We start from the raw sequence: 23,069 nt of genomic DNA, 5'->3' as shown, positions 1-23,069 counted from the left end.
TCCCCCTGCTCCTCTTTGAGGCAGCAGCAAAGACTAGTTTTCTCTCAACAAGTTTTACAAGTGTATCTTACCTTTTTTCACCTTAATATGTGTTTACATAACTGGTGACCACACTGTTTGAGACCCACTGAGAACTTAGACTAAGTTAAGTATCTAAACAGTCCTTTACCTCACCTGAGCCGAGCTTATCCCGAGCTTGAATGACACACAGAGACCAATCAAGGGCTTTGATTTATGATCTGTATGACAGTCACCCTGTGTGAGGCAGGCCACTTAACAGGCCAGAAGGAGGCGAGATCAGTGCAAGGGAGCGAGGGATCATTGTCCACAAGTTAATCGATCGCAGATGGCGTCGTGGTCACGGACGAATACAAAAAAAAATTATAAAAAAAAAAATTATTCAAAAATTATATTAAAAAAAAAAACCTAAATGGGTCGCGAAATATACTTGGGCGGCCGTTAATATACCTGGGCGGCCCGCCCAAGTATAGTCTATGTGTGGGAAACCCTGATATAGGTGTATGTCCACTGGGTAAGCAGCATGGGACTGGTCTGGGGGGGGCATCTTGTGGAGGTCAGTGTTGGAATGACCTCCTACGTCTAACAGCCTAATACTCTGTGTCTCTCACCTCCACTCCAGTGTCTTCTCTGGCATTGACCTGGTAAATAACATCCAGTAAGAATGTACACAACGTGACACCTTTCACTCCCAGTGCTCAGCCCTGCTAACTAACTAATCGAAACACTGTGTAGGCTCATTTCAGCTGGAGAGTATAACAGCAGAGAGTCACCACAAGAGGAGAGAAACAGCTCTCTTATGAGGACACTCAAAGCAAAGGGTTGAGAATCAGTTCAGTCTGTCTGGCAACAACAGACATGGTGTCATGGCTTCTGTAGTTGGCAGTGTAACTCACTGACATCACTGTGACTCAGGTGAAGAAGATGTATCTGGATTTGATGTACATATAATACTTTTTAATAAGTACATGGATTGTTTGTTTAGCTTTTGAAATGTGTCTCCAAGTAGAAAATGGCGTACCAAATACAGTACCATGTTAAGAAATGGCTATGCACACCTGTTTGGAGAATACGTAATAAATATAAATGTAATTTGGCATTATCAGCAGTGGCGTTTCTATATGTACAAAAGTGGTGGGGCACAAAAAACTCAGATGTCTGTATATAAGCTTCTGCAGAGAGGTTCATGGCTGGTGAGGCACTGGCACTGACTCTTCAGGTTTACAAATATATTAAATCAAAATATAATATTATTTTCAAAAGCTTTTTTTGTCTGATGCTTCAATTACTTTTAAACAGACAGTTCAACAGAAGGATACCCACAAAAATGTAATTGTATCATTTAAATATTGAATTGTTCTCTCTTAGTAAGATCCCATTTTCAATAAAATTGCAGTCTTACCTTGACCTGAAGATTAAGTCCATTTGCCTATCCTTCTGGACAAAAATCTCTATTACTTTTTTGTAAAAGTCCTCCTTATCTTCTTGTAGTTTCAAAAGTCTATCATAAATCTAATCTAATCAATAGATTTTTGATTCGAAAATGATACAAGTAGGGTAGTATTTGGAGCTATTTTCTTAAATCCTATGGAGAAATCTCGTTGCTTTTTTGTGGAGGGAAGCCATGCGCAGCTTACTTCCTGGTTTTAGGACGCCTCGCTGCAGCTCTCTCTCCTCCTCTTCACACACACCACACTTTTCGCGGCACACGTACTTACAGCCAATCAGCTCTGAATGATGTGAGATGACGTATGGTGGGCATGGCAGCACTTTGCCCCTATGGTCATTATTTTTTGCCACACACATTAAATAGGAAAATACTCTGAGCATGCGTAGTGTAGTTTTTGCAGTCACCGTTCACTTAGACACTGAGAGGGAGGGGCAGGATCAGGTTTTGTCCCACATGGCTCTAAACAGCTCAATAGGCACACACTGTAGACACTAATTAGAAGAACACAGACTAAAACAGCAATGTACAGACGAATCAGATGATTAAACATGATCTTAAAATATATTTTATATATTTTTTAATTAATTTTTTGCATTTTGTTGTAATCATTATTTGTAATACTTTCTGCTGACACTAGGTGGGGCTGTGCCCCACCTGCCCCTAATGACCAGTCACCACTGATTATCAGGTAAAGATTGTAGTCTGATCGTTAATATAAATGTAAATAGAATGCTTTATAATTGTTTAGGGATTAATATGTTTAGTTGAATGTAATAATGATCTTTCTGTGGGTCTCTCACCCCCAGGGTTGCTCCGTGCGGGTTACTACGACCTGCTCATCGACATCCACCTGAGCAGCTACACCACGGCGCGCCTCATGATGAACAACGAGTACATCGTTCCAATGACAGACGAGACCAAGAGCATCACCCTGTTTCCAGACGAGAAGAAGAAGCACGGCCTGCCAGGCATCGGCCTCAGCACCTCCCTGAGACCCAGAATGCACTTCTCCTCCCCAAGCTTTGTGTGTGGGACCGGACCCTCACATTGTACCTACGGAAACACCGCATCAGGAGACTGTTTCCAGTACAGCCCTGAATTCCCTTTAGACATATTGAAAATTAAAACTATTGAGATGCTAACAGAGGCCGTGCGCGAAGGAAGCATGCACGTACGGGATCCCATCGGAGGCACCACTGAGTTCCTCTTTGTCCCGCTCATCAAGCTCTTCTACACCCTGCTCATCATGGGGGTTTTTCAAAGTGAAGATCTGAAGAACATCCTCAGACTGATTGAACCAGCTGTGTTCTCTGAAAGAAGGGAAGGGCAGGGGGACATGGAGCTGGAGGTGGTGACGGAGGGGGAAGGAGAGGATGGAGGGAGGAGCATGCCAAAAGAAGGACTGCTGCAGATGAAGCTCCCAGAGCCTGTGAAACTCCAGGTGATTCTCACTCTCCCTCTCACTGTGTGCAGTACATGAGCTATCCTTTTATTCATGTAACATGCTGGTGGTGTATTTACAGACATAGTAGTGCATAGTCACATTCATCACATTGCAATAGACATACGTTTCATGTAAATGATAGGAAACACTACGGAAGCAATGAGAGGCAAGTGAGAAAAAGGTATGTCTCAAATACGATCAAAATGAGTTTCTATCCTGTATTTATGACTTAAGTTTTTAATGTATTATTTTAATGAGATACTTAATGTTTTTATTTGCAAAAGAAGAGTGCGGAAATAATTTTCCCACTTTAGAATTTTTTTTAATTTAAGGATATATTTAACCTGTTAAGCCCGAAGGTCCCCGCCGCCGCCTGGTTTTTTTTTTCACAACACTGTGCCACAGGGCATCTTAATATTTAAAAACCTATTAATGTGTTATACCAGATTAACGAGAAGAATCTCAGCTAACTGAAAATACGAACCATTTTTACTGAAACAAAACACAAGTCTCACAAGAAGCGTTAGCATTAGCCCTTAGCTAAAACGGGCAGATGCTACTTCCGGTGCTAACTAGCAAAAACGATCTTTAAAACTTAATATTTTCATATCATCTGAAAGCTGATACTCCACAGATTATTTGGTTATAAGTATCATCACTGTAGGACACAAACTCACTGAGCTAGCAGCCAGAACAGAGAAGAATGTCTCTTAGTCACTTTAGAATTGTTCCTGATAATCTATCATTACATTCATGGCAGCAGAGTAGGTTTAAAGTTTCGCAGTCCGGAGCTAATGCTGTCTCACATGCTGTTTACGCAAACCTCTCTCTACTTGACGTAAGTGTTTAGCGGGACTTACTAACTGTCACTCGATTCTATTGGCTCTAGCGGTTCAGAAAAGGTGTCAATCACCCAAATTGACCAATGGGTTCCAAAGATATGATCCTGCGTAGTATAAACTAAACCCGCTCCGGCTCCATTACGCATTACGCAGCCAGAAGGGAGAGCTTCACCACAGAGCAGCTGCAAGAGATGCTAGCTGACGATAGCTATGATCATACCAGATGACTCTTCATCGGATGATGAAGATCTCCTCCAGCCAGACCTGGATCCGGACAGTAGTGACTCGGATGTTGAACTTCCACCACGGGAAAGGTATGTAATCTCTCTGTTTTTATATATTATGTGGTTGGTGTCACAGTGCTAGCTTAGCCAAGTAGCTACAGGAATGATTAGGCAAAATGCTAAATAGTGTTACTTTAATTTAATTTAATTTCAAACCTTTATTTAACGAGATTGGTCCCATTGAGATCATAGATCTCTTTTTCAAGAGAGACCTGCAGCATATAGGTTCCACATGAAACATGAAACAATAAAGGACATTACACATTATATTTACAGGATACATAGTTATAGACATTTACAAGTGCCCATTGTATCAGCAAGCATTTCATTTAGCCTAGCTTTAAAAACATGCAGAGGAATGAGATTGCTCAGTTTCAATTCTTGCTGAAGATTGTTCCAAGCAAGTGGAGCTGCGCACATAAAAGCTGTCTTACCTGAGACAGTCCTTGCTCTTGGCACATCTAACAAGACTACATCATGTGACCTCAGACAATAGCTGCTTGCTATCAGAGAGCAGATATAATACGGGAGTTTACCCAACATAGCTTTATAGATAAAAGTGTACCAGTGACTGAGCCTCCGTACAGAGAGTGATGGTAAACCTGCCTTGGAATACAGGGTACAGTGATGTGTAAGCGCTTTACAATTTGTGACAAATCTCAGAGCACTGTGATACGCAGCATCCAATTTGCTCAGGTAATTGGCAGGTGCATTCATATACAACAAATCACCATAGTCCACAGGTAAAAAGGTCACAGAGCCTTTTCCTGGCCTCAAGCGAGAAACAGGACTTGTTTCTGAAAAAGAAACCTAGCCTAACCCTCAGTTTTTTAAGCAGGTTATTGACATGAAGTTTAAAAGAGAGACAATCATCAAGCCAGATACCAAGGTATTTGTAACAGGCAACAACTTCAAGTTTTGTTCCTTGCGTAGTTACAATATCTAAAACAGACTCTGGTGTCTTTTTAGCTTTAGAAAAGAGCATTACCTTGGTTTGATCCACATTTAAAAGAAGCTTTAATTCAGAGAGCTGAGTCTGAATAGTGTTAAAAACAGCCTGTAATTTAACAACAGCCTCTTTAATGGAGGGACCTGCACAGTACATCACAGTATCATCCGCATAAAAATGTAAAGTAGCTTCATCCACATTATCACCTACGCTGTTAATATATATGGAGAATAAAAGTGGACCTAAAACAGAACCTTGTGGTACACCATTAGAAATGTTTAACCACTCAGAAGACAGTCCATCAAAATGAACACATTGGGACCTTTCAGAGAGGTAGTTCACAAACCACCCACTGCAAGGCTGGATAGGCCAATACTGAGTAGCCTCTGCTTTAAGATGAGATGATCAACGGTGTCAAACGCTTTGGAAAGGTCAATAAACAGAGCTGCACAACTCTGCTTATTATCTAAAATACTAGTAATGTCATTCACCACTTTCATTGTCGCAGTGATGGTGCTGTGTTTCTTTCTGAAGCCTGACTGATGTTTAGACAGGATGTCATTTGTACATAAAAACTCCTTTACTTGTTCACTCACAAGTCGTTCAAGAACCTTAGCCAGAACTGACAATTTAGAGATTGGCCTATAGTTATTTAAAATAGTTGCCTCCCCTCCTTTCAGTAAAGGCAAGACATAAGCAGACTTCCATACTTTTGGAATTGTATTTGTGCTGAGGGAGAGGTTAAAAAGAGAAGTGAGAGGTGGAGCAATAAAGTCTGCAGCTATCTTTAAAAAGAAAGGTTCAACGTTGTCCGGGCCAGCCGGTTTCCTAAGATCTAACTTGGATAATGGATAACTTGGATACTTGTCTTTTTGGAGTTACATTTTCTAAATGAATGGCCAGTGAATGAATATACATATACTTATTTATTTGGTGTAATATTATTCATTTATAGTCCAATATTATCCTATAAGTATAAGCCAGTGAATTAATCTAATCTCTTTGTTTTTCCACATTTGTTAGATGAGGTGTGACCCCAGCAGGACAAAGCCTCACACCCAGAAGACTTTCAGGGAGCGGCTTGCTGCAGAATTGTTGGAGTTTGCTGAAGGCCCTGCTGAAGGCCCTGCACCTCCACCACCCCCTCCTCCACCACCCACATGCATGCCCGAGTATTATGGGGAAGATGCCACCAAGGAGGAGGTGCCTAGATGCTGGACTCAAAAGGGTGAAGACACCTGTGTACTGCAGGAAGTGCCAGGTCCCTCTGTGCTTCACTGTCAAAAGGAACTGTTTCAGGGAGTGGCACGACCTAAATACTGGAACATTCAGGTAGGTATAAAGTTCAGGTAGATAACATTTTGCGAGTGTTTATTAAAAAAAAATACTTGTTTTTATATACCTAGTGTGATTTTATTGTATAGTGTGTTGGTAAAATATTTGTTGTTTTTACAAACCTACAGTGTGGTTTTATTGTATAGTACGTTGGTAAAATGTTTGTTTTTACATGCCTATAGTGTGTTGGTAAAATGTTTGAAATAAATCTGCCCCAGTTGGAGTCAAATGTTACCTATGTTTCCGGTTTTTTTTATTGTGCAAGTACACCTACACACAATGACCTACAGTGTAGTGTTATTGTATAGTGCGTTGGTCCAGTTACATACACACACAGCTACACTTACACATACACACTTACACGTACCCACACAGCTACACTTACATACCCACACAGCTACACTTACACTTACACTTACACTTACACTTACACACACACACACACACACACACACACACACACACACACACACACACACACACACACACACACACACACACACACACACACACACACACACACACACACACACACACACACACACACACACACACACACACACACACACACACACACACACACACACACACACACACACACACACACACACACACACACCTACACACACACACAAATATTTTTAAAATGTTGTTTACATTTTTTTTAAGAAATATTAATTTTTTTTGGATGGAATGAATACCTATAGTGATGCTTCAATGTAATACAATGCTTTTTATAGTCTGGTACCTGAAAAAGGTCAAATGGCACTGATGGAACCAAATGTGCCCAAAGCTTATTCCGCCTGGACTTTATTTTCATAAACCTCTCTAAAAAGGTCAAATGTCACTTGTTTTGCCTCAATCTTGATACAGGGTACTTATTATATGTTATACTTTGGATTCCTAAAGCTTTTAGGCTACTAACCCATCATTCAAGGTTGGTCTTCTTCACTATAAGCAATGGGTTTTCTTTAGGCGGAGACAGGAATTTACATTTTTTTGCTATGTTCCATCTGAATTTACTCTGACACAGAAACATCTATATTGATTCTGACACTTCTACATCCAACTCACAGATGTAACCTTGCTTTGACAACAACAATTATTCATATAAACCTTTTAGAAGTGAAGTTATAGTCATTTGTTCTGGGAATGTCATTTTCGAGCCTGAAACCTTATAAACAGGCTCGGGGTTTAACAGGTTAAAATGCAGAGCCCTACTGTGTATTACAACAACAGCAGCACTTAGAAACAACAGGTTACCGAAGAGGATCACGGCACTTGACTCACAGGAGAAATACAGACAGAGTTAAAGATGACCCTGCATCTGGATTGTAACAATTAGATACAAATCAAATCAACAAACACGGCCTCTTTTACCTGACTTGGAATAAATAACAAGTTGTAGGTTTTGTATTAAAAATGGTCCGTGCTTTAAGGTCGGGTAGCATGTAATCAATATTCTCTTCCGCTTTGAGCAATGTCAAAAACTCTTTTAAATATTCAAGAACTGCACCAATACCACAGCTTGATGAGAAGACACTTGGTGTACCCTACAATGTGTTACACCTTGTTTTTATATGAAATCCGCAGATGTGCCATGTGCTGCAGCACCTGTGTGACTGCCAGGTGCGTCATCGTATCGAGGCGGTGGTGGCTTTCTCTGATGACTTTGTGGCCTGTCTCCAAGACAACCAGAGGTTCCGTTACAATGAGGTGATGCTGGCACTCAACATGTCTGCAGCCCTCACTGCCAAGAAGACCAAAGAGTTCAGATCTCCTCCTCAGGAACAGGTAGGAGCACCACAGAAGAAGAGAGAGAGAGTGCTGGAGGACAGACCAGTTCAAAGAACAGTTTGTAGATTATACTGGAGAAGATATATATAGATATAGTGTGGTTATTAATGAGGAGCAGCTGAAAGCTGAGACTTTAGATACACTTTGAGCAAAGGAATTAAGATCAGGAATGTTTTCCTAAATACCTTATTTAGCTGAATCCTCTTAAATGAATCATTCAGATGTAATGAAGTTGGATTGTATTACACTATTTAAAGTGACCTACTGACTTTTGACTGACAGCAAACACCTGGGAGAACATACTGAAGAGAACATACTGCTCTACCACGGTTTGTTTGGTTCATAAAGGACATTTGGATCATCTGACTGGAAACAGTGAGATCCAGGAGAACGGCTTCTGACATCTTACAAGCTGAAGGTTTTACTTGAAAAGCTTGGCCCTAAGAAAACATGAGATGAACAATACAATGTATCTGCCTGGTGTGACCTCGCAGTGACCTAAGACCTACTTAAATTATTCCTAAAATAAGATACATTAAAAAAAAAAAGAGCAAGGGTTATGTTTATATATGTAATTTTAGGAATATTTTAATACATAAGAAAATGACATTACAAACACAATTTAGGGCGGCATTAGCTCTTCTGGAGGGACTTGGCTCGGGAGCTAAAGATTCGCCCGTTCAAGTTTGCTCAGACCAAAACAAAACAAATCCCCAAGTCAACTTGTCGCTCTTCTCTCTGACACACCTCCATAAGAAACATGTCTTGGGCATGTATGTGTTCAGACCTAATGTGTTTCGGTGGATTTATAAACGGTCTCCATCTCAATACAAACTAAACCATCTGAGCAGCGGGAGACCAGCAACTCAACTGTATCTTTCAGTGGAGTCTATTGGCTTTAAAGAGAGCATATATAGATATAGCGGTATCAGTTCCTAGTTTAAAATGACTCTCTGACTGCGAGGTAAAGCTGTGAAAAGATTCTAAATATAGCTTTGGTGGGTCTTCCCTCCAGGTGGCTCAGTACGCCTTTCTGCTGCCCCGCCCACAGCTGCTCAGGGGTAGCTTGTGTGCTGCTATTCCTGTCTGCTTGTCAGAACTATAGTTGTTGTATTTATCAAACATGTCTTGTATCATAGTCACGCCTGCATGTGTTTCTGCAGATCAACATGCTTCTGAACTTCAAGGATGAGAAGCAGGAGTGTCCCTGTCCTGAATACATCAGAGAACAGCTGCTGGACTTTCATGAAGACCTGATGAGACACTGTGGTAACCTCTCAGCTTCACCTTCTCATTTCAAACCTTTATTTATCCAGATTTCTCCCATTGAGATCGTAGATCTCTTGTTCAAGGGAGACCTGCAGCAATTAGGTTCCACATGAAACATAAAACAATAGAGGATATCATACAACATATTTACAAGCTACATTTACATACTTATCAACATGTACAAATACCCATAGTTTCAAAGAGCATTTCACTTCGACTTGCTTTAAAAACAATGAACCAAACATTCAGATCATCAGAAGGTCCAGGGAGCCACACAGACCAAGAAGGGTAATAGCTGATCCATCTTCTCAGGGAAAGAACTGGATGACGAGACGGGGATAAATAGTGAGAGTGACTTCACCATCCGGGGTCGGCTCATGTCGTTGGTGGAGAAAGTGGCCTACCTGAAGAAGAAGATGGCCAACCTGCCAGAGGAGAAGAAGGAAAGGAAACCCAGTGAGTGCACTGCACAGCTGAAACACACACAGCAGCAAAAGGAGAATCATATGTTCTGATATGGCCCAACAGTTCCCTAACAGCGCCTTGCTGTGTCTGCAGGCACACTGCAGCAGCTGATCTCAGACACCATGGTCCGCTGGGCTCAGGAGTCGGTGATCGAGGATCCAGAGCTGGTCAGAGCCATGTTCGTCCTGCTGCACCGGCAGTATGACGGTATCGGAGGACAGGTAGGTTGGTGCCAGTGGGTGTTCTTCTGTAAGGGAAGCTAAACCAGACCCTGGTATTACGGTCATATTAAAGAATGTCACATGTGGGGCAACTTGGGGCTGACTGTTTAAGTACATTGTTGTCCTTTTTCTTCTTCTTTAGTTGTCTTATAAATACAACATGTAGAAACATCTGATTTAATCATAAGATCAGCCTCATGTACTATAACGCCAACAGATGAACATACAAATACATCAACTGCAATCTATTTGTTTTATATAAGTAATATTTATATTTCATCGGAAAACATTGATCACCTTTAAAAATGTGGCTTGGACTTATAACTTGTGTAGAATGTCTATTGTGTAATAACCAATGACTCGGTGTGGATATAGTTTAATTTGCAGTTAACTCCAGTGGGACCGATACGAATCAATTAGATGTCATAGAAACCAAATCTTGCTTTTTTTACCTTTATACAACAAATACAAACAAAGTTGGCATTCATTTAATAACATGACCAATAGCTATTTCACTCAGAGCGATACAGTAGGGAAACATTGAAGAAGTGTCCTCAGCAAGTATGTGTCACACGAACATAAGAGAGTTCAATGGTTGAAAGTCAATGAAAGAACATTCTCTCTACTCAATAGCTGCTCTTCTACAGTATCCAGCAGTGCTCAGTTAGTTAGAGGATGTTAGTTAACCTTAGACATGTTTAAAGATATGACTGTCCTTATGTGTGTAGGTGCGGGCGCTCCCTAAGACCTACACCATAAACTCGGTGTCCATCGAGGACACCATCACCCTGTTGGCCGCTCTGGGGCAGATCAGGTCTCTCCTGAGTGTCCGGATGGGCCGAGAGGAGGAGAAGCTGATGATCAGAGGGCTGGGGTGAGACAGGCTGCTCACCACTGCTTCTGGTTCTCATGACAATACAACATGAATGTGTTTACAGTTAACATTCCCCTCATGTGTTTCCCTGGTCCCACATTCTTTTTTTTAAAGTGATTTGTGTTGGCGAGATGCCTGAAATCAGACCTGTGGTCAACACAAGCTGAAGAGATTTCAAGTGTTCTACTACAATATGAACTACGTCAGTAAATACACCACGGGTGAATGTCCAAAGCCTTACTAACAATTGTCCAAAATATGAAATAACACAAGAACATGAGTGGCATTACGCTGACCTGTCGTGGACATATCGTAAACGTGTGTTTGCCAAAGATCTTATTTTCTTCAATAGACCAAAATGGATTAGAAACATCACACGGCTTGTGATGCTAACTTGCGCGTTAGCCTTCCAGAATACGTCATCGCACCATAGTATTCAGATTACAAACCGGCTCCTCCTCCTCTGCAGGGACATCATGAACAACAAGGTGTTCTACCAGCACCCCAACCTGATGAGAGCTCTGGGGATGCACGAGACCGTCATGGAGGTCATGGTCAACGTGCTCAGCGGAGGAGACTCCAAGGTATGACGTGTGTCTGGATCACCACACATTTTTATCTTCTGTAAATGTCAAACGTCATTCTTCTAATTAAACTGTTCATCTGTATCTGATTGAGCATTTAACATTTAAATGAATTCTCAAAATGATTACAACATGTTATGGAGCACATCAGAATCAGCCTGATTACCATAAGACATAACAGGGTTCAGCTTGAATGTGTAATGGTGCATATGTACACAGCAAGAGGAGTTATGTGGAACAAATATAGAACTATTACTAAAACTATTTATTTTATTATAAAATTAAGAAATACAATAAATGTTAATGTTATAATCATGTTTTTGTAAAGAAGTAGCATTGATGGGAGATCTGCAACATGTCCAGAGTAATGTGATTGGTTCCCATTGCAGCAGGAAGTTGGTCTGACGCACATCTGTCTTTTGCAGGACATCACCTTTCCTAAAATGGTGGCCAACTGTTGTCGTTTCCTCTGTTACTTCTGTCGCATCAGCCGGCAGAACCAGAAGGCCATGTTCGACCACCTCAGCTACCTGCTGGAGAACAGCAGCGTAGGCCTCGGTGAGCAAGGGCTTCTGTGAGGTCACACGGAGTCAGTGTGTGCATATACCCACCTGACGCACAACACACCTGAAGCACAACACACCTGACGCACAACACACCTGACGCACAACACACCTGACGCACAACACACCTGACGCACAACACACATGACGCACAACACACCTGACGCACAACACACCTGGCGCACAACACACCTGACGCACAACACACCTGACGCACAACACACATGACGCACAACACACCTGACGCACAACACACCTGACGCACAACACACCTGACGCACAACACACCTGACGCACAACACACATGACGCACAACACACCTGACGCACAACACACCTGACGCACAACACACATGCACACCATGTATACACACATCATAACTGAGACAATGTTTCAGATTCACAGCAGAGAGTCCAGTAACACAGACTCAGAACTCGATGCAGTTAGGTGTCCTGTAGGTCGTGCAGATATCAAACACCAATCTGCTCTGCAGAACACTTTAATGTAGCACAAACATTATCACTAATATACACATTTGGACTCTGGCAGCTGCTTCCAATCCCGCTTCTCCCCAAGCCAGTTCCTGCCTTCCAATTGGTGGTTTCACCTCTTCTTACAGAGGATGTATATATACATATTTATATATATATATATACTGAGTTGTTTTGCATACTAACAGTACATCTTTGAATACAGAAATACTGTACATGGTTGTGATTCATGTACTAATCTAACCATTGACATGTTGACGATATCATACAGGAACATATGTTCTACTCTGTGACTCACGCAGTGCGGTGTATATCTGCATACTGCCAGCAGCATGTGGCGCCTGCATGTGACACATGCACAAGTCACCTTCAAAGGATGCTTGGTGCTGATTCTCACTCCTTCCACACTGCGGTTCTCCCAGCGTGTTCACGTGTGCACCAAGAGAAGCTGTGAGCTGTTTCCTGGCAAGGTCATGGACACTTTGAGAGACCTCATCTGTCCCACAGCGTATTGTCTCACAGACGACCTGCGTGTCCCACAGCGTATTGTCTCACAGACGACCTGCGTGTCCCACAGCGTATTGTCTCACAGACGACCTGCGTGTCCCACAGCGTATTGTCTCACAGACGACCTGCGTGTCCCACAGCGTATTGTCTCACAGACGACCTGCGTGTCCCACAGCTTATTGTCTCTCAGACGACCTGCGTGTCCCACAGCGTATTGTCTCACAGACGACCTGCGTGTCCCACAGCGTATTGTCTCACAGACGACCTGCGTGTCCCACAGCTTATTGTCTCACAGACGACCTGCGTGTCCCACAGCTTATTGTCTCAGACAACCTGCGTGTCCCACAGCTTATTGTCTCTCAGACGACCTGCGTGTCCCACAGCTTATTGTCTCACAGACGACCTGCGTGTCCCACAGCTTATTGTCTCACAGACGACCTGCGTGTCCCACAGCTTATTGTCTCAGACGACCTGACCTGCGTGTCCCACAGCTTATTGTCTCACAGACAACCTGCGTGTCCCACAGCTTATTGTCTCAGACGACCTGCGTGTCCCACAGCGTATTGTCTCACAGACGACCTGCGTGTCCCACAGCTTATTGTCTCACAGACGACCTGCGTGTCCCACAGCTTATTGTCTCAGACAACCTGCGTGTCCCACAGCTTATTGTCTCTCAGACGACCTGCGTGTCCCACAGCGTATTGTCTCACAGACGACCTGCGTGTCCCACAGCTTATTGTCTCACAGACAACCTGCGTGTCCCACAGCTTATTGTCTCAGACAACCTGCGTGTCCCACAGCTTATTGTCTCTCAGACGACCTGCGTGTCCCACAGCGTATTGTCTCACAGACGACCTGCGTGTCCCACAGCTTATTGTCTCACAGACAACCTGCGTGTCCCACAGCTTATTGTCTCAGACGACCTGCGTGTCCCACAGCTTATTGTCTCACAGACGACCTGCGTGTCCCACAGCTTATTGTCTCACAGACGACCTGCGTGTCCCACAGCTTATTGTCTCACAGACGACCTGCGTGTCCCACAGCTTATTGTCTCACAGACGACCTGCGTGTCCCACAGCTTATTGTCTCACAGACGACCTGCGTGTCCCACAGCTTATTGTCTCAGACGACCTGACCTGCGTGTCCCACAGCTTATTGTCTCTCAGACGACCTGCGTGTCCCACAGCTTATTGTCTCTCAGACGACCTGCGTGTCCCACAGCTTATTGTCTCAGACGACCTGCGTGTCCCACAGCTTATTGTCTCAGACAACCTGCGTGTCCCACAGCTTATTGTCTCACAGACAACCTGCGTGTCCCACAGCTTATTGTCTCACAGACGACCTGCGTGTCCCACAGCTTATTGTCTCACAGACAACCTGCGTGTCCCACAGCTTATTGTCTCAGACGACCTGCGTGTCCCACAGCTTATTGTCTCAGACGACCTGCGTGTCCCACAGCTTATTGTCTCACAGACGACCTGCGTGTCCCACAGCTTATTGTCTCACAGACGACCTGCGTGTCCCACAGCTTATTGTCTCAGACAACCTGCGTGTCCCACAGCTTATTGTCTCACAGACAACCTGCGTGTCCCACAGCTTATTGTCTCACAGACGACCTGCGTGTCCCACAGCTTATTGTCTCACAGACAACCTGCGTGTCCCACAGCTTATTGTCTCAGACGACCTGCGTGTCCCACAGCTTATTGTCTCACAGACAACCTGCGTGTCCCACAGCGTATTGTCTCAGACGACCTGCGTGTCCCACAGCTTATTGTCTCACAGACGACCTGCGTGTCCCACAGCGTATTGTCTCAGACGACCTGCGTGTCCCACAGCGTATTGTCTCACAGACGACCTGCGTGTCCCACAGCTTATTGTCTCACAGACAACCTGCGTGTCCCACAGCTTATTGTCTCACAGACGACCTGCGTGTCCCACAGCTTATTGTCTCACAGACAACCTGCGTGTCCCACAGCTTATTGTCTCAGACGACCTGCGTGTCCCACAGCTTATTGTCTCACAGACGACCTGCGTGTCCCACAGCTTATTGTCTCAGACGACCTGCGTGTCCCACAGCTTATTGTCTCACAGACAACCTGCGTGTCCCACAGCTTATTGTCTCAGACGACCTGCGTGTCCCACAGCTTATTGTCTCACAGACGACCTGCGTGTCCCACAGCTTATTGTCTCAGACAACCTGCGTGTCCCACAGCTTATTGTCTCACAGACAACCTGCGTGTCCCACAGCTTATTGTCTCAGACGACCTGCGTGTCCCACAGCTTATTGTCTCACAGACGACCTGCGTGTCCCACAGCTTATTGTCTCAGACGACCTGCGTGTCCCACAGCTTATTGTCTCAGACAACCTGCGTGTCCCACAGCTTATTGTCTCAGACGACCTGCGTGTCCCACAGCTTATTGTCTCACAGACGACCTGCGTGTCCCACAGCTTATTGTCTCAGAGACGACCTGCGTGTCCCACAGCTTATTGTCTCAGAGACGACCTGCGTGTCCCACAGCTTATTGTCTCACAGACGACCTGCGTGTCCCACAGCTTATTGTCTCACAGACGACCTGCGTGTCCCACAGCTTATTGTCTCAGAGACGACCTGCGTGTCCCACAGCTTATTGTCTCAGACAACCTGCGTGTCCCACAGCTTATTGTCTCAGACAACCTGCGTGTCCCACAGCGTATTGTCTCAGACGACCTGCGTGTCCCACAGCTTATTGTCTCACAGACAACCTGCGTGTCCCACAGCTTATTGTCTCACAGACAACCTGCGTGTCCCACAGCTTATTGTCTCACAGACGACCTGCGTGTCCCACAGCTTATTGTCTCAGAGACGACCTGCGTGTCCCACAGCTTATTGTCTCACAGACGACCTGCGTGTCCCACAGCTTATTGTCTCAGACGACCTGCGTGTCCCACAGCTTATTGTCTCACAGACGACCTGCGTGTCCCACAGCGTATTGTCTCAGACGACCTGCGTGTCCCACAGCTTATTGTCTTAGACAACCTGCGTGTCCCACAGCTTATTGTCTCAGAGACGACCTGCGTGTCCCACAGCTTATTGTCTCACAGACGACCTGCGTGTCCCACAGCTTATTGTCTCAGACGACCTGCGTGTCCCACAGCTTATTGTCTCACAGACGACCTGCGTGTCCCACAGCTTATTGTCTCACAGACGACCTGCGTGTCCCACAGCTTATTGTCTCAGACGACCTGCGTGTCCCACAGCTTATTGTCTCACAGACGACCTGCGTGTCCCACAGCTTATTGTCTCACAGACAACCTGCGTGTCCCACAGCTTATTGTCTCACAGACGACCTGCGTGTCCCACAGCTTATTGTCTCAGACGACCTGCGTGTCCCACAGCTTATTGTCTCACAGACAACCTGCGTGTCCCACAGCTTATTGTCTCACAGACAACCTGCGTGTCCCACAGCTTATTGTCTCACAGACGACCTGCGTGTCCCACAGCTTATTGTCTCAGACAACCTGCGTGTCCCACAGCTTATTGTCTCACAGACGACCTGCGTGTCCCACAGCTTATTGTCTCAGACAACCTGCGTGTCCCACAGCTTATTGTCTCACAGACGACCTGCGTGTCCCACAGCTTATTGTCTCACAGACGACCTGCGTGTCCCACAGCTTATTGTCTCACAGACGACCTGCGTGTCCCACAGCTTATTGTCTCAGACGACCTGCGTGTCCCACAGCTTATTGTCTCACAGACGACCTGCGTGTCCCACAGCGTATTGTCTCACAGACGACCTGCGTGTCCCACAGCGTATTGTCTCACAGACGACCTGCGTGTCCCACAGCTTATTGTCTCACAGACGACCTGCGTGTCCCACAGCTTATTGTCTCACAGACGACCTGCGTGTCCCACAGCTTATTGTCTCACAGACGACCTGCGTGTCCCACAGCTTATTGTCTCACAGACGACCTGCGTGTCCCACAGCTTATTGTCTCACAGACGACCTGCGTGTCCCACAGTGCCGTATCCAGGAACAGACTATGTTGTTGTATTGCTAATAGACTCTTTATACTCTTAGTTGTATTTATATTTATGTTACATTTCCCTTCACTTCCCTTCTGTGATCTCCCTTCTCTTCCCCTCCCCTCTCCTTGTCTTCCCCTCCCCTCTCCTTGTCTTCCCCTCCCCTCTCCTTGTCTTTCCCTCCCCCCCCCTCAGCCTCTCCTTCCATGCGAGGGTCTACTCCTCTGGATGTGGCTGCAGCATCAGTCATGGATAATAATGAACTGGCCCTGGCTTTGAGAGAGCCAGACCTGGAGAAGGTGAGGTGTGCACACACTCACACATGTATACACACACACACACACACACACACACACACACACACACACACACACACACACACACACACACACACACACACACACACACACACACACACACACACACACACACACACACACACACACACACACACACACACACACACACACACATGTATACACACACACACACACACACACACACACACACACACACACACACACACACACACACACACACACACACACACACACACACACTCACACACACATGTACACACACACACACACACACACACACACACACACACACACACACACACACACACACACCACACACACACACACACACACACACACACACACACACACACACACACACACACACACACACATGTATATACTGTACACACACACACGCTTCTTATTTCAGAAGACACTCTGTGTTATTATCCAACCCCACATCTCAGATGAAACAAATACAAATGAAGAAACTCAGAAAGATTACCATGACTACTTTTTACCGGTTTCATTTCAGACTTAGGAAATCGATCATCTCGTTTATTTTCCTCTCACTTGCTTTAAGGGCTTCCAGAGCGTTCCCTGTCACCTCACATACAATTGTGACGGAAACATAGTTGTTGTCTTTATGTGAGATGTTTTATAAAAGCACTGTCTGTGCAGTAAACTACTAATCTGATAAAGAAATCAATGAAATGTATTTTAAATGCAGAGACGGTTAATGTGTAAGCCCGGTCTCCCTGTGCAGGTGGTGCAGTACCTGGCCGGCTGTGGGCTGCAGAGCTGCTTGATGCTGGTGCGTAACGGATACCCTGACATCGGCTGGAACCCTGTGGAGGGGGAACGCTACCTAGACTTCCTCCGCTTCGCTGTCTTCTGTAACGGTGAGTTTTCTACCCAGAAGTCCCTTTTCTTATCGAAGACTATATTAGCAGTCAAGTGTAAGCAGCAAGGAACTGTTGTACCTCTGTGTCCCTGAATGCGTGTGTGTGTGTAGGATGCTTGGCACAAAGTATGTTGTCATGAACATCTCTCCTGTTCTGCTGCCAGGTGAAAGTGTGGAGGAGAATGCCAACGTTGTGGTGAGGCTTCTGATTCGCCGACCAGAATGTTTTGGTCCCGCCCTTCGAGGAGAAGGAGGTGATGGGTTGTTGGCAGCGATGGAGGAAGCCATCAAGATCTCTCAGGATCTCTCCAGAGACGGTCCCTCTCCTACATCTGAGAGCAGCAAGTCACTGTAAGACAACATGGACTCCTTTGCTCTCATAGTATCAGATAACGAGACTTTAGATACAAAACATACTATATTACCGTGTGTGTGTGTGTGTGGCAGTGACGTGCTGGAGGAAGAGGAAGATGATACCATCCACATGGGGAATGCCATCATGACCTTCTATGCTGCTCTCATTGACCTGCTGGGCCGCTGTGCTCCAGAGATGCATGTGAGTGACAATACACACAAACACACACTCACACACACAGACTCATACAGTAGATGCTCACACACATGTTCCCATTGTGTATCAGTTAATCCATGCTGGTAAAGGTGAAGCAATCCGTATCAGAGCCATCCTGCGGTCTCTGATTCCCATCGAGGACCTGGTGGGGGTCATCAGTATTCCCTTCTCGATGCCCAACCTGGCTAAAGGTAAGCAAACCAAACCCAGCTGGACTGCATCCGACATGCCCAACGTCCTGATTTCAAATATGTTCTAGGATACAAATATGCAATCACAAATAAAAAGGAGTGATTAAGTTGATCTTACATCTTGACTTCAGTCTTGTCTGTGTGTGTGATTGTGTGTTTGTGTGTGTGTGTGCCTCTGCCGGAACAGATGGGCATGTGGTGGAGCCAGACATGTCGGCTGGTTTCTGTCCGGACCATAAAGCAGCCATGGTCCTGTTCCTGGACAGAGTCTACGGTATAGAGGATCAACACTTCCTGCTGCACCTGCTGGAGGTCTGCTTCTTACCAGACCTGAGAGCTGCTGCCTCTCTGGACACTGTGAGTGTGGAGTGTGGAGTGTAACACCTCAGTGTAGGGTGGCGTTCAGTTAGTAACACATCGCTCCTCTTTTATCCCACTGCCATTAGTGGAATGCTGTTTACATTAATCAGCTTATTTTCAACTACAGAAACCATTCAAATATTAAACTATTCAGCCTGTTCAGGAATCGATGGGAAACCTTCAACTTTTTAAAAATATTTCATACCTTTTGAAATATTCAGCTTTTTAAACTCTTTTTTTAACATTGAAGTCAATGGGAGATGCCTTCAAATCCACTTTACCTACACTTTGCGCCAAATGCATCTTCTTCCACATAATTTCAGCCAGACACTTCATTCCAACTTTCAAATGATCACAATACCTTCAGCTATAACATTTGTATAAAAATAATTTTGATATCTTTTCAACTTTTTGAGATATTGAACTTAGTTTGGAGCTTGGTAGAGAGGCCTTTTCCAGATCTTAACATTGGAGTTGATGGAGCAGCTCGTTAACTCTAGAGTGCTTTGATCTCAAAACAGAGTGCAGCAGTGCCTGAAATTCTCCCCCAAAAATGTTTTAAACTTGCCATACTTCCCAAACCCTACACTCCTCAGACATATTTATTCATGAAAAACGTAGGAAAACCTCTCCTAGGTTGGAAAATAAAAAAAGATTAAGACAAAATATTAAACAAAATGCCTCTTGAGGGCATGAAGTGACAAAAAGTCCAGCTAGTTCCCAATTGATTCCCTTGTTAAATTGTTCCAGATCTTTCTTCAGAGCAGGGAGAAGTACACTTTAGACAAACTGCTCCCATCTCCACATTGTACAAACAAAACCAAAATAAACAACATATTTCAGTTCATTGGGGTTCCCTGATGCTCACGGTCTGCTCATTTTTTGATAAGAGCCATAGTTTTTGAACAGCTGGCAAAATAGTCAGATATAATCCTCAATGCATTCTTATGGGACTCAGTGCTGCAGTTGGTTGTCATGGTGTTGCTGGGCAGATTGGAGCCACACACACGTGAGTGACGTCATCAGAGCATTCTCTCTCTCTCTCTCTCTCTCCATAGTTTTTGAACAGGTGGCAAAATGGTCAGATATACAAGTCAATGCATTCTTATGGGACGCAGTGCTGCAGTTGGTTGTCTCTGATCTCTGGACACACACACAGGTGTTCTGATTGGGTGCTCAGGAACAGAAACAAACACTGACAGACTGGACTTTAACAGACTGTCTCAGCCTATTCTTTTCTGTCTGATAGACTTCATACTGACTTCAACAGGTTACACATATTTTATACATTATTGGTGACGTATGGTTTTAGTCAAAAAGTTTGCAGTTCAAATATTCTGCTGCTTTCCCAAGCCTTTTGACTTTCTTTTTTCATCTTAATACAAATTCATTTACTACAACTTACATCTGATATTTAACTCCTTCAGCCTATTTTCAGCTGCAGAAACCATTCAACTATTACATTATTCAGCTATTTCAGGACATCAAGGCTGACATGTTGTTGTTTATACCTTTTTTAAACCTTTTCTTTTCAATATTAAGCTTTTTCTGCATTGTTGTAGCTAAAAGCAGCTACCATTCAGCTAATAACATATTCAGCTTTTTCTGCATTTTCAGCTAAAGCCATACATGTTCACAGTTTACATTCGCACGCATTTTCTGCAGGAAATGCATTTTCTAGTTAGAACTGGGCTTCAGACTGGCTCTTGGAGAAATAGGACATGTCCTGGTGGTCTGATGGTCTTTTTTTTGTGGCCTGCTTTCAACTTAACCAATGGCCAGAGATGGCAATAGAGAACAGAAATGAGTTGACGGGCCTCTCAGAATACATTCAACAGGTCTTCAAAATATTTACACCTACACCAATGAATAATCAGGATATATAATCATGATCTAAATGTTAATCAAAAATAATCGTGACTATCAATCTGTCCATAAACGTGCCAGATAATGTATTCAGTGAGTGCACATTAGTTTCTTTCTTTAGCCTGAGTGCAAGGACGTTGTGATGGAAATGTAAAAAGTCATGGAAACGTTTGGATATCTTAACTGTTCTTTTGATAAGCCGAATGCTCGAAGAGAAGATTATCCTTTCAACATTTGAACTGAGTGTCTTATTATCTTTTTTAAAGTGTAAGCTTGTTGGTTTGTGTGTCTATCCTTGATCGTCTGTATGTGCTGTGATTTGGGTATTACAAGTGCGTTTTTAAGGATTAACACATTGTGAGCCTCTCCGCTCACACAGGGTTCAAAGAGGGACGGAAAGAGCAGGGTTTGGGTTGAACACAGGCGTTTATTAGCACCGAAACACAGTACACAACACAGGTTGCCCGTGTGGGAACCTTCACAGGTCCTTTGGCGACCTTCCAGGATCCAGCCTACTGCAAGACCGACCAGAACCAGGTTACCACATGCTTTTATTCAGTGACTGATGACCTGATTCCGATCAGCTGTCTGGCCTCCGGCCGAGCGCCTCCCTTCACTCCAGCAGCCGGCGCCAAACTCCAGGCACAAATGATTGTCTCAGTCCGCCACTGCTTATAATGCATATTTTTTACACAGTACTTGATCACACACTAATATATTCTGTTCTCCATCTTTCCCCTCTTCTCCTGTCTCTGTCTTTGTGTCAGGTTGCTCTCAGTGCCACAGACATGGCCTTGGCCCTCAACAGGTATCTGTGCACAGCCGTGTTGCCCCTCCTCACTAAATGTGCTCCTCTGTTTGCGGGAACGGAGCCGTTCGCCTCGCTCATCGACTCCCTCCTCCACACCGTCTACCGCCTGTCCAAAGGCTGCTGCCTCACCAAGGCCCAGAGGGACGCCATTGAGGAGTGTCTGCTGGCTGCCTGCGGGTACGAACTAACACAGAGTAACTAACTCTTACGGGTACTTAAAGGTGGGGTAGGTAAGTTTGAGAAACCGGCTCGAGATCGCTAGAATTTGAAAATACACAACTGGAGAAAATCTGCCACTTCCTCACAGAGCCCCTCCTCCAACACACACGAACGCGCACATGACCAATGAGGGCACGAGATAAGTTTGTGCCGCGATGGAAGGCTGACAGGCAGGGAGGCCATCCAGTTTAGATATTCATTGCTATCGGGATGTTAAGAGCATTCCATAGAATATAACAAAAAGTGTATCTCGAGCCGGTTTCTGAAACTTACCTCCCCCACCTTTAAACAAATGATAGATGGTATATGTCGTCCTAATAATGTGCAGAAAGCTGAGGCCTTCGATGATGCAGCATCTGCTGAGGAGGCTGGTGTTTGACGTTCCTCTGCTCAATGAACACACCAAGATGCCTCTGAAGGTAAGATACATATTGCAGGTCTCTCGCTGCGTGTTGAAGGTTACCTGAGCTCAGACCTTCACAAAAAGCCAGAGAAGATTCTCCACTCCAACATGACATTGTGATGACGGTAGTATAAAGGAAAAGTGTATTTGATATTTTTTGACAACCACTCACAAAACATATTTGTATTCCCATATAATTGATGGGATTTATATATCAATCAACAACACAATCATTTTGTTTTCCTTTGCTCCAGCATCTCTTATTTCAGATGTATTAAAACATTTGATTTGAGTGAATTTGTGCCCTCTTCTGCACTGTTTAATTGAACATGGTAGCATACGGTT

The 23,069-nt window shown here is 44.4% G+C and overlaps 1 protein-coding gene across 1 annotated transcript in view; it reads left to right on the top strand.

The window, feature by feature from the left end:
• Positions 1–23,069, top strand: part of ryr2a (ryanodine receptor 2a (cardiac)) — a 321,872-nt gene that overhangs the window by 182,354 nt on the left and 116,449 nt on the right. The window contains exons 40-55 of the mRNA XM_034107043.2: positions 2,275–2,909; positions 7,916–8,116; positions 9,283–9,388; positions 9,701–9,844; positions 9,947–10,074; positions 10,803–10,948; positions 11,418–11,532; positions 11,958–12,090; positions 17,293–17,396; positions 18,166–18,301; positions 18,468–18,654; positions 18,751–18,859; positions 18,945–19,065; positions 19,253–19,422; positions 22,059–22,279; positions 22,650–22,740. Coding sequence (XP_033962934.1) covers positions 2,275–2,909; positions 7,916–8,116; positions 9,283–9,388; positions 9,701–9,844; positions 9,947–10,074; positions 10,803–10,948; positions 11,418–11,532; positions 11,958–12,090; positions 17,293–17,396; positions 18,166–18,301; positions 18,468–18,654; positions 18,751–18,859; positions 18,945–19,065; positions 19,253–19,422; positions 22,059–22,279; positions 22,650–22,740 — 2,747 coding nt within the window. The remainder of the gene's footprint in view (positions 1–2,274; positions 2,910–7,915; positions 8,117–9,282; positions 9,389–9,700; positions 9,845–9,946; positions 10,075–10,802; positions 10,949–11,417; positions 11,533–11,957; positions 12,091–17,292; positions 17,397–18,165; positions 18,302–18,467; positions 18,655–18,750; positions 18,860–18,944; positions 19,066–19,252; positions 19,423–22,058; positions 22,280–22,649; positions 22,741–23,069) is intronic.

This window comes from Pseudochaenichthys georgianus, chromosome 19 (genome assembly GCF_902827115.2).
Source record: "Pseudochaenichthys georgianus chromosome 19, fPseGeo1.2, whole genome shotgun sequence".
Classification (NCBI taxonomy): domain Eukaryota; kingdom Metazoa; phylum Chordata; class Actinopteri; order Perciformes; family Channichthyidae; genus Pseudochaenichthys; species Pseudochaenichthys georgianus.
This window is presented reverse-complemented; position numbering and strand designations above follow the sequence as displayed.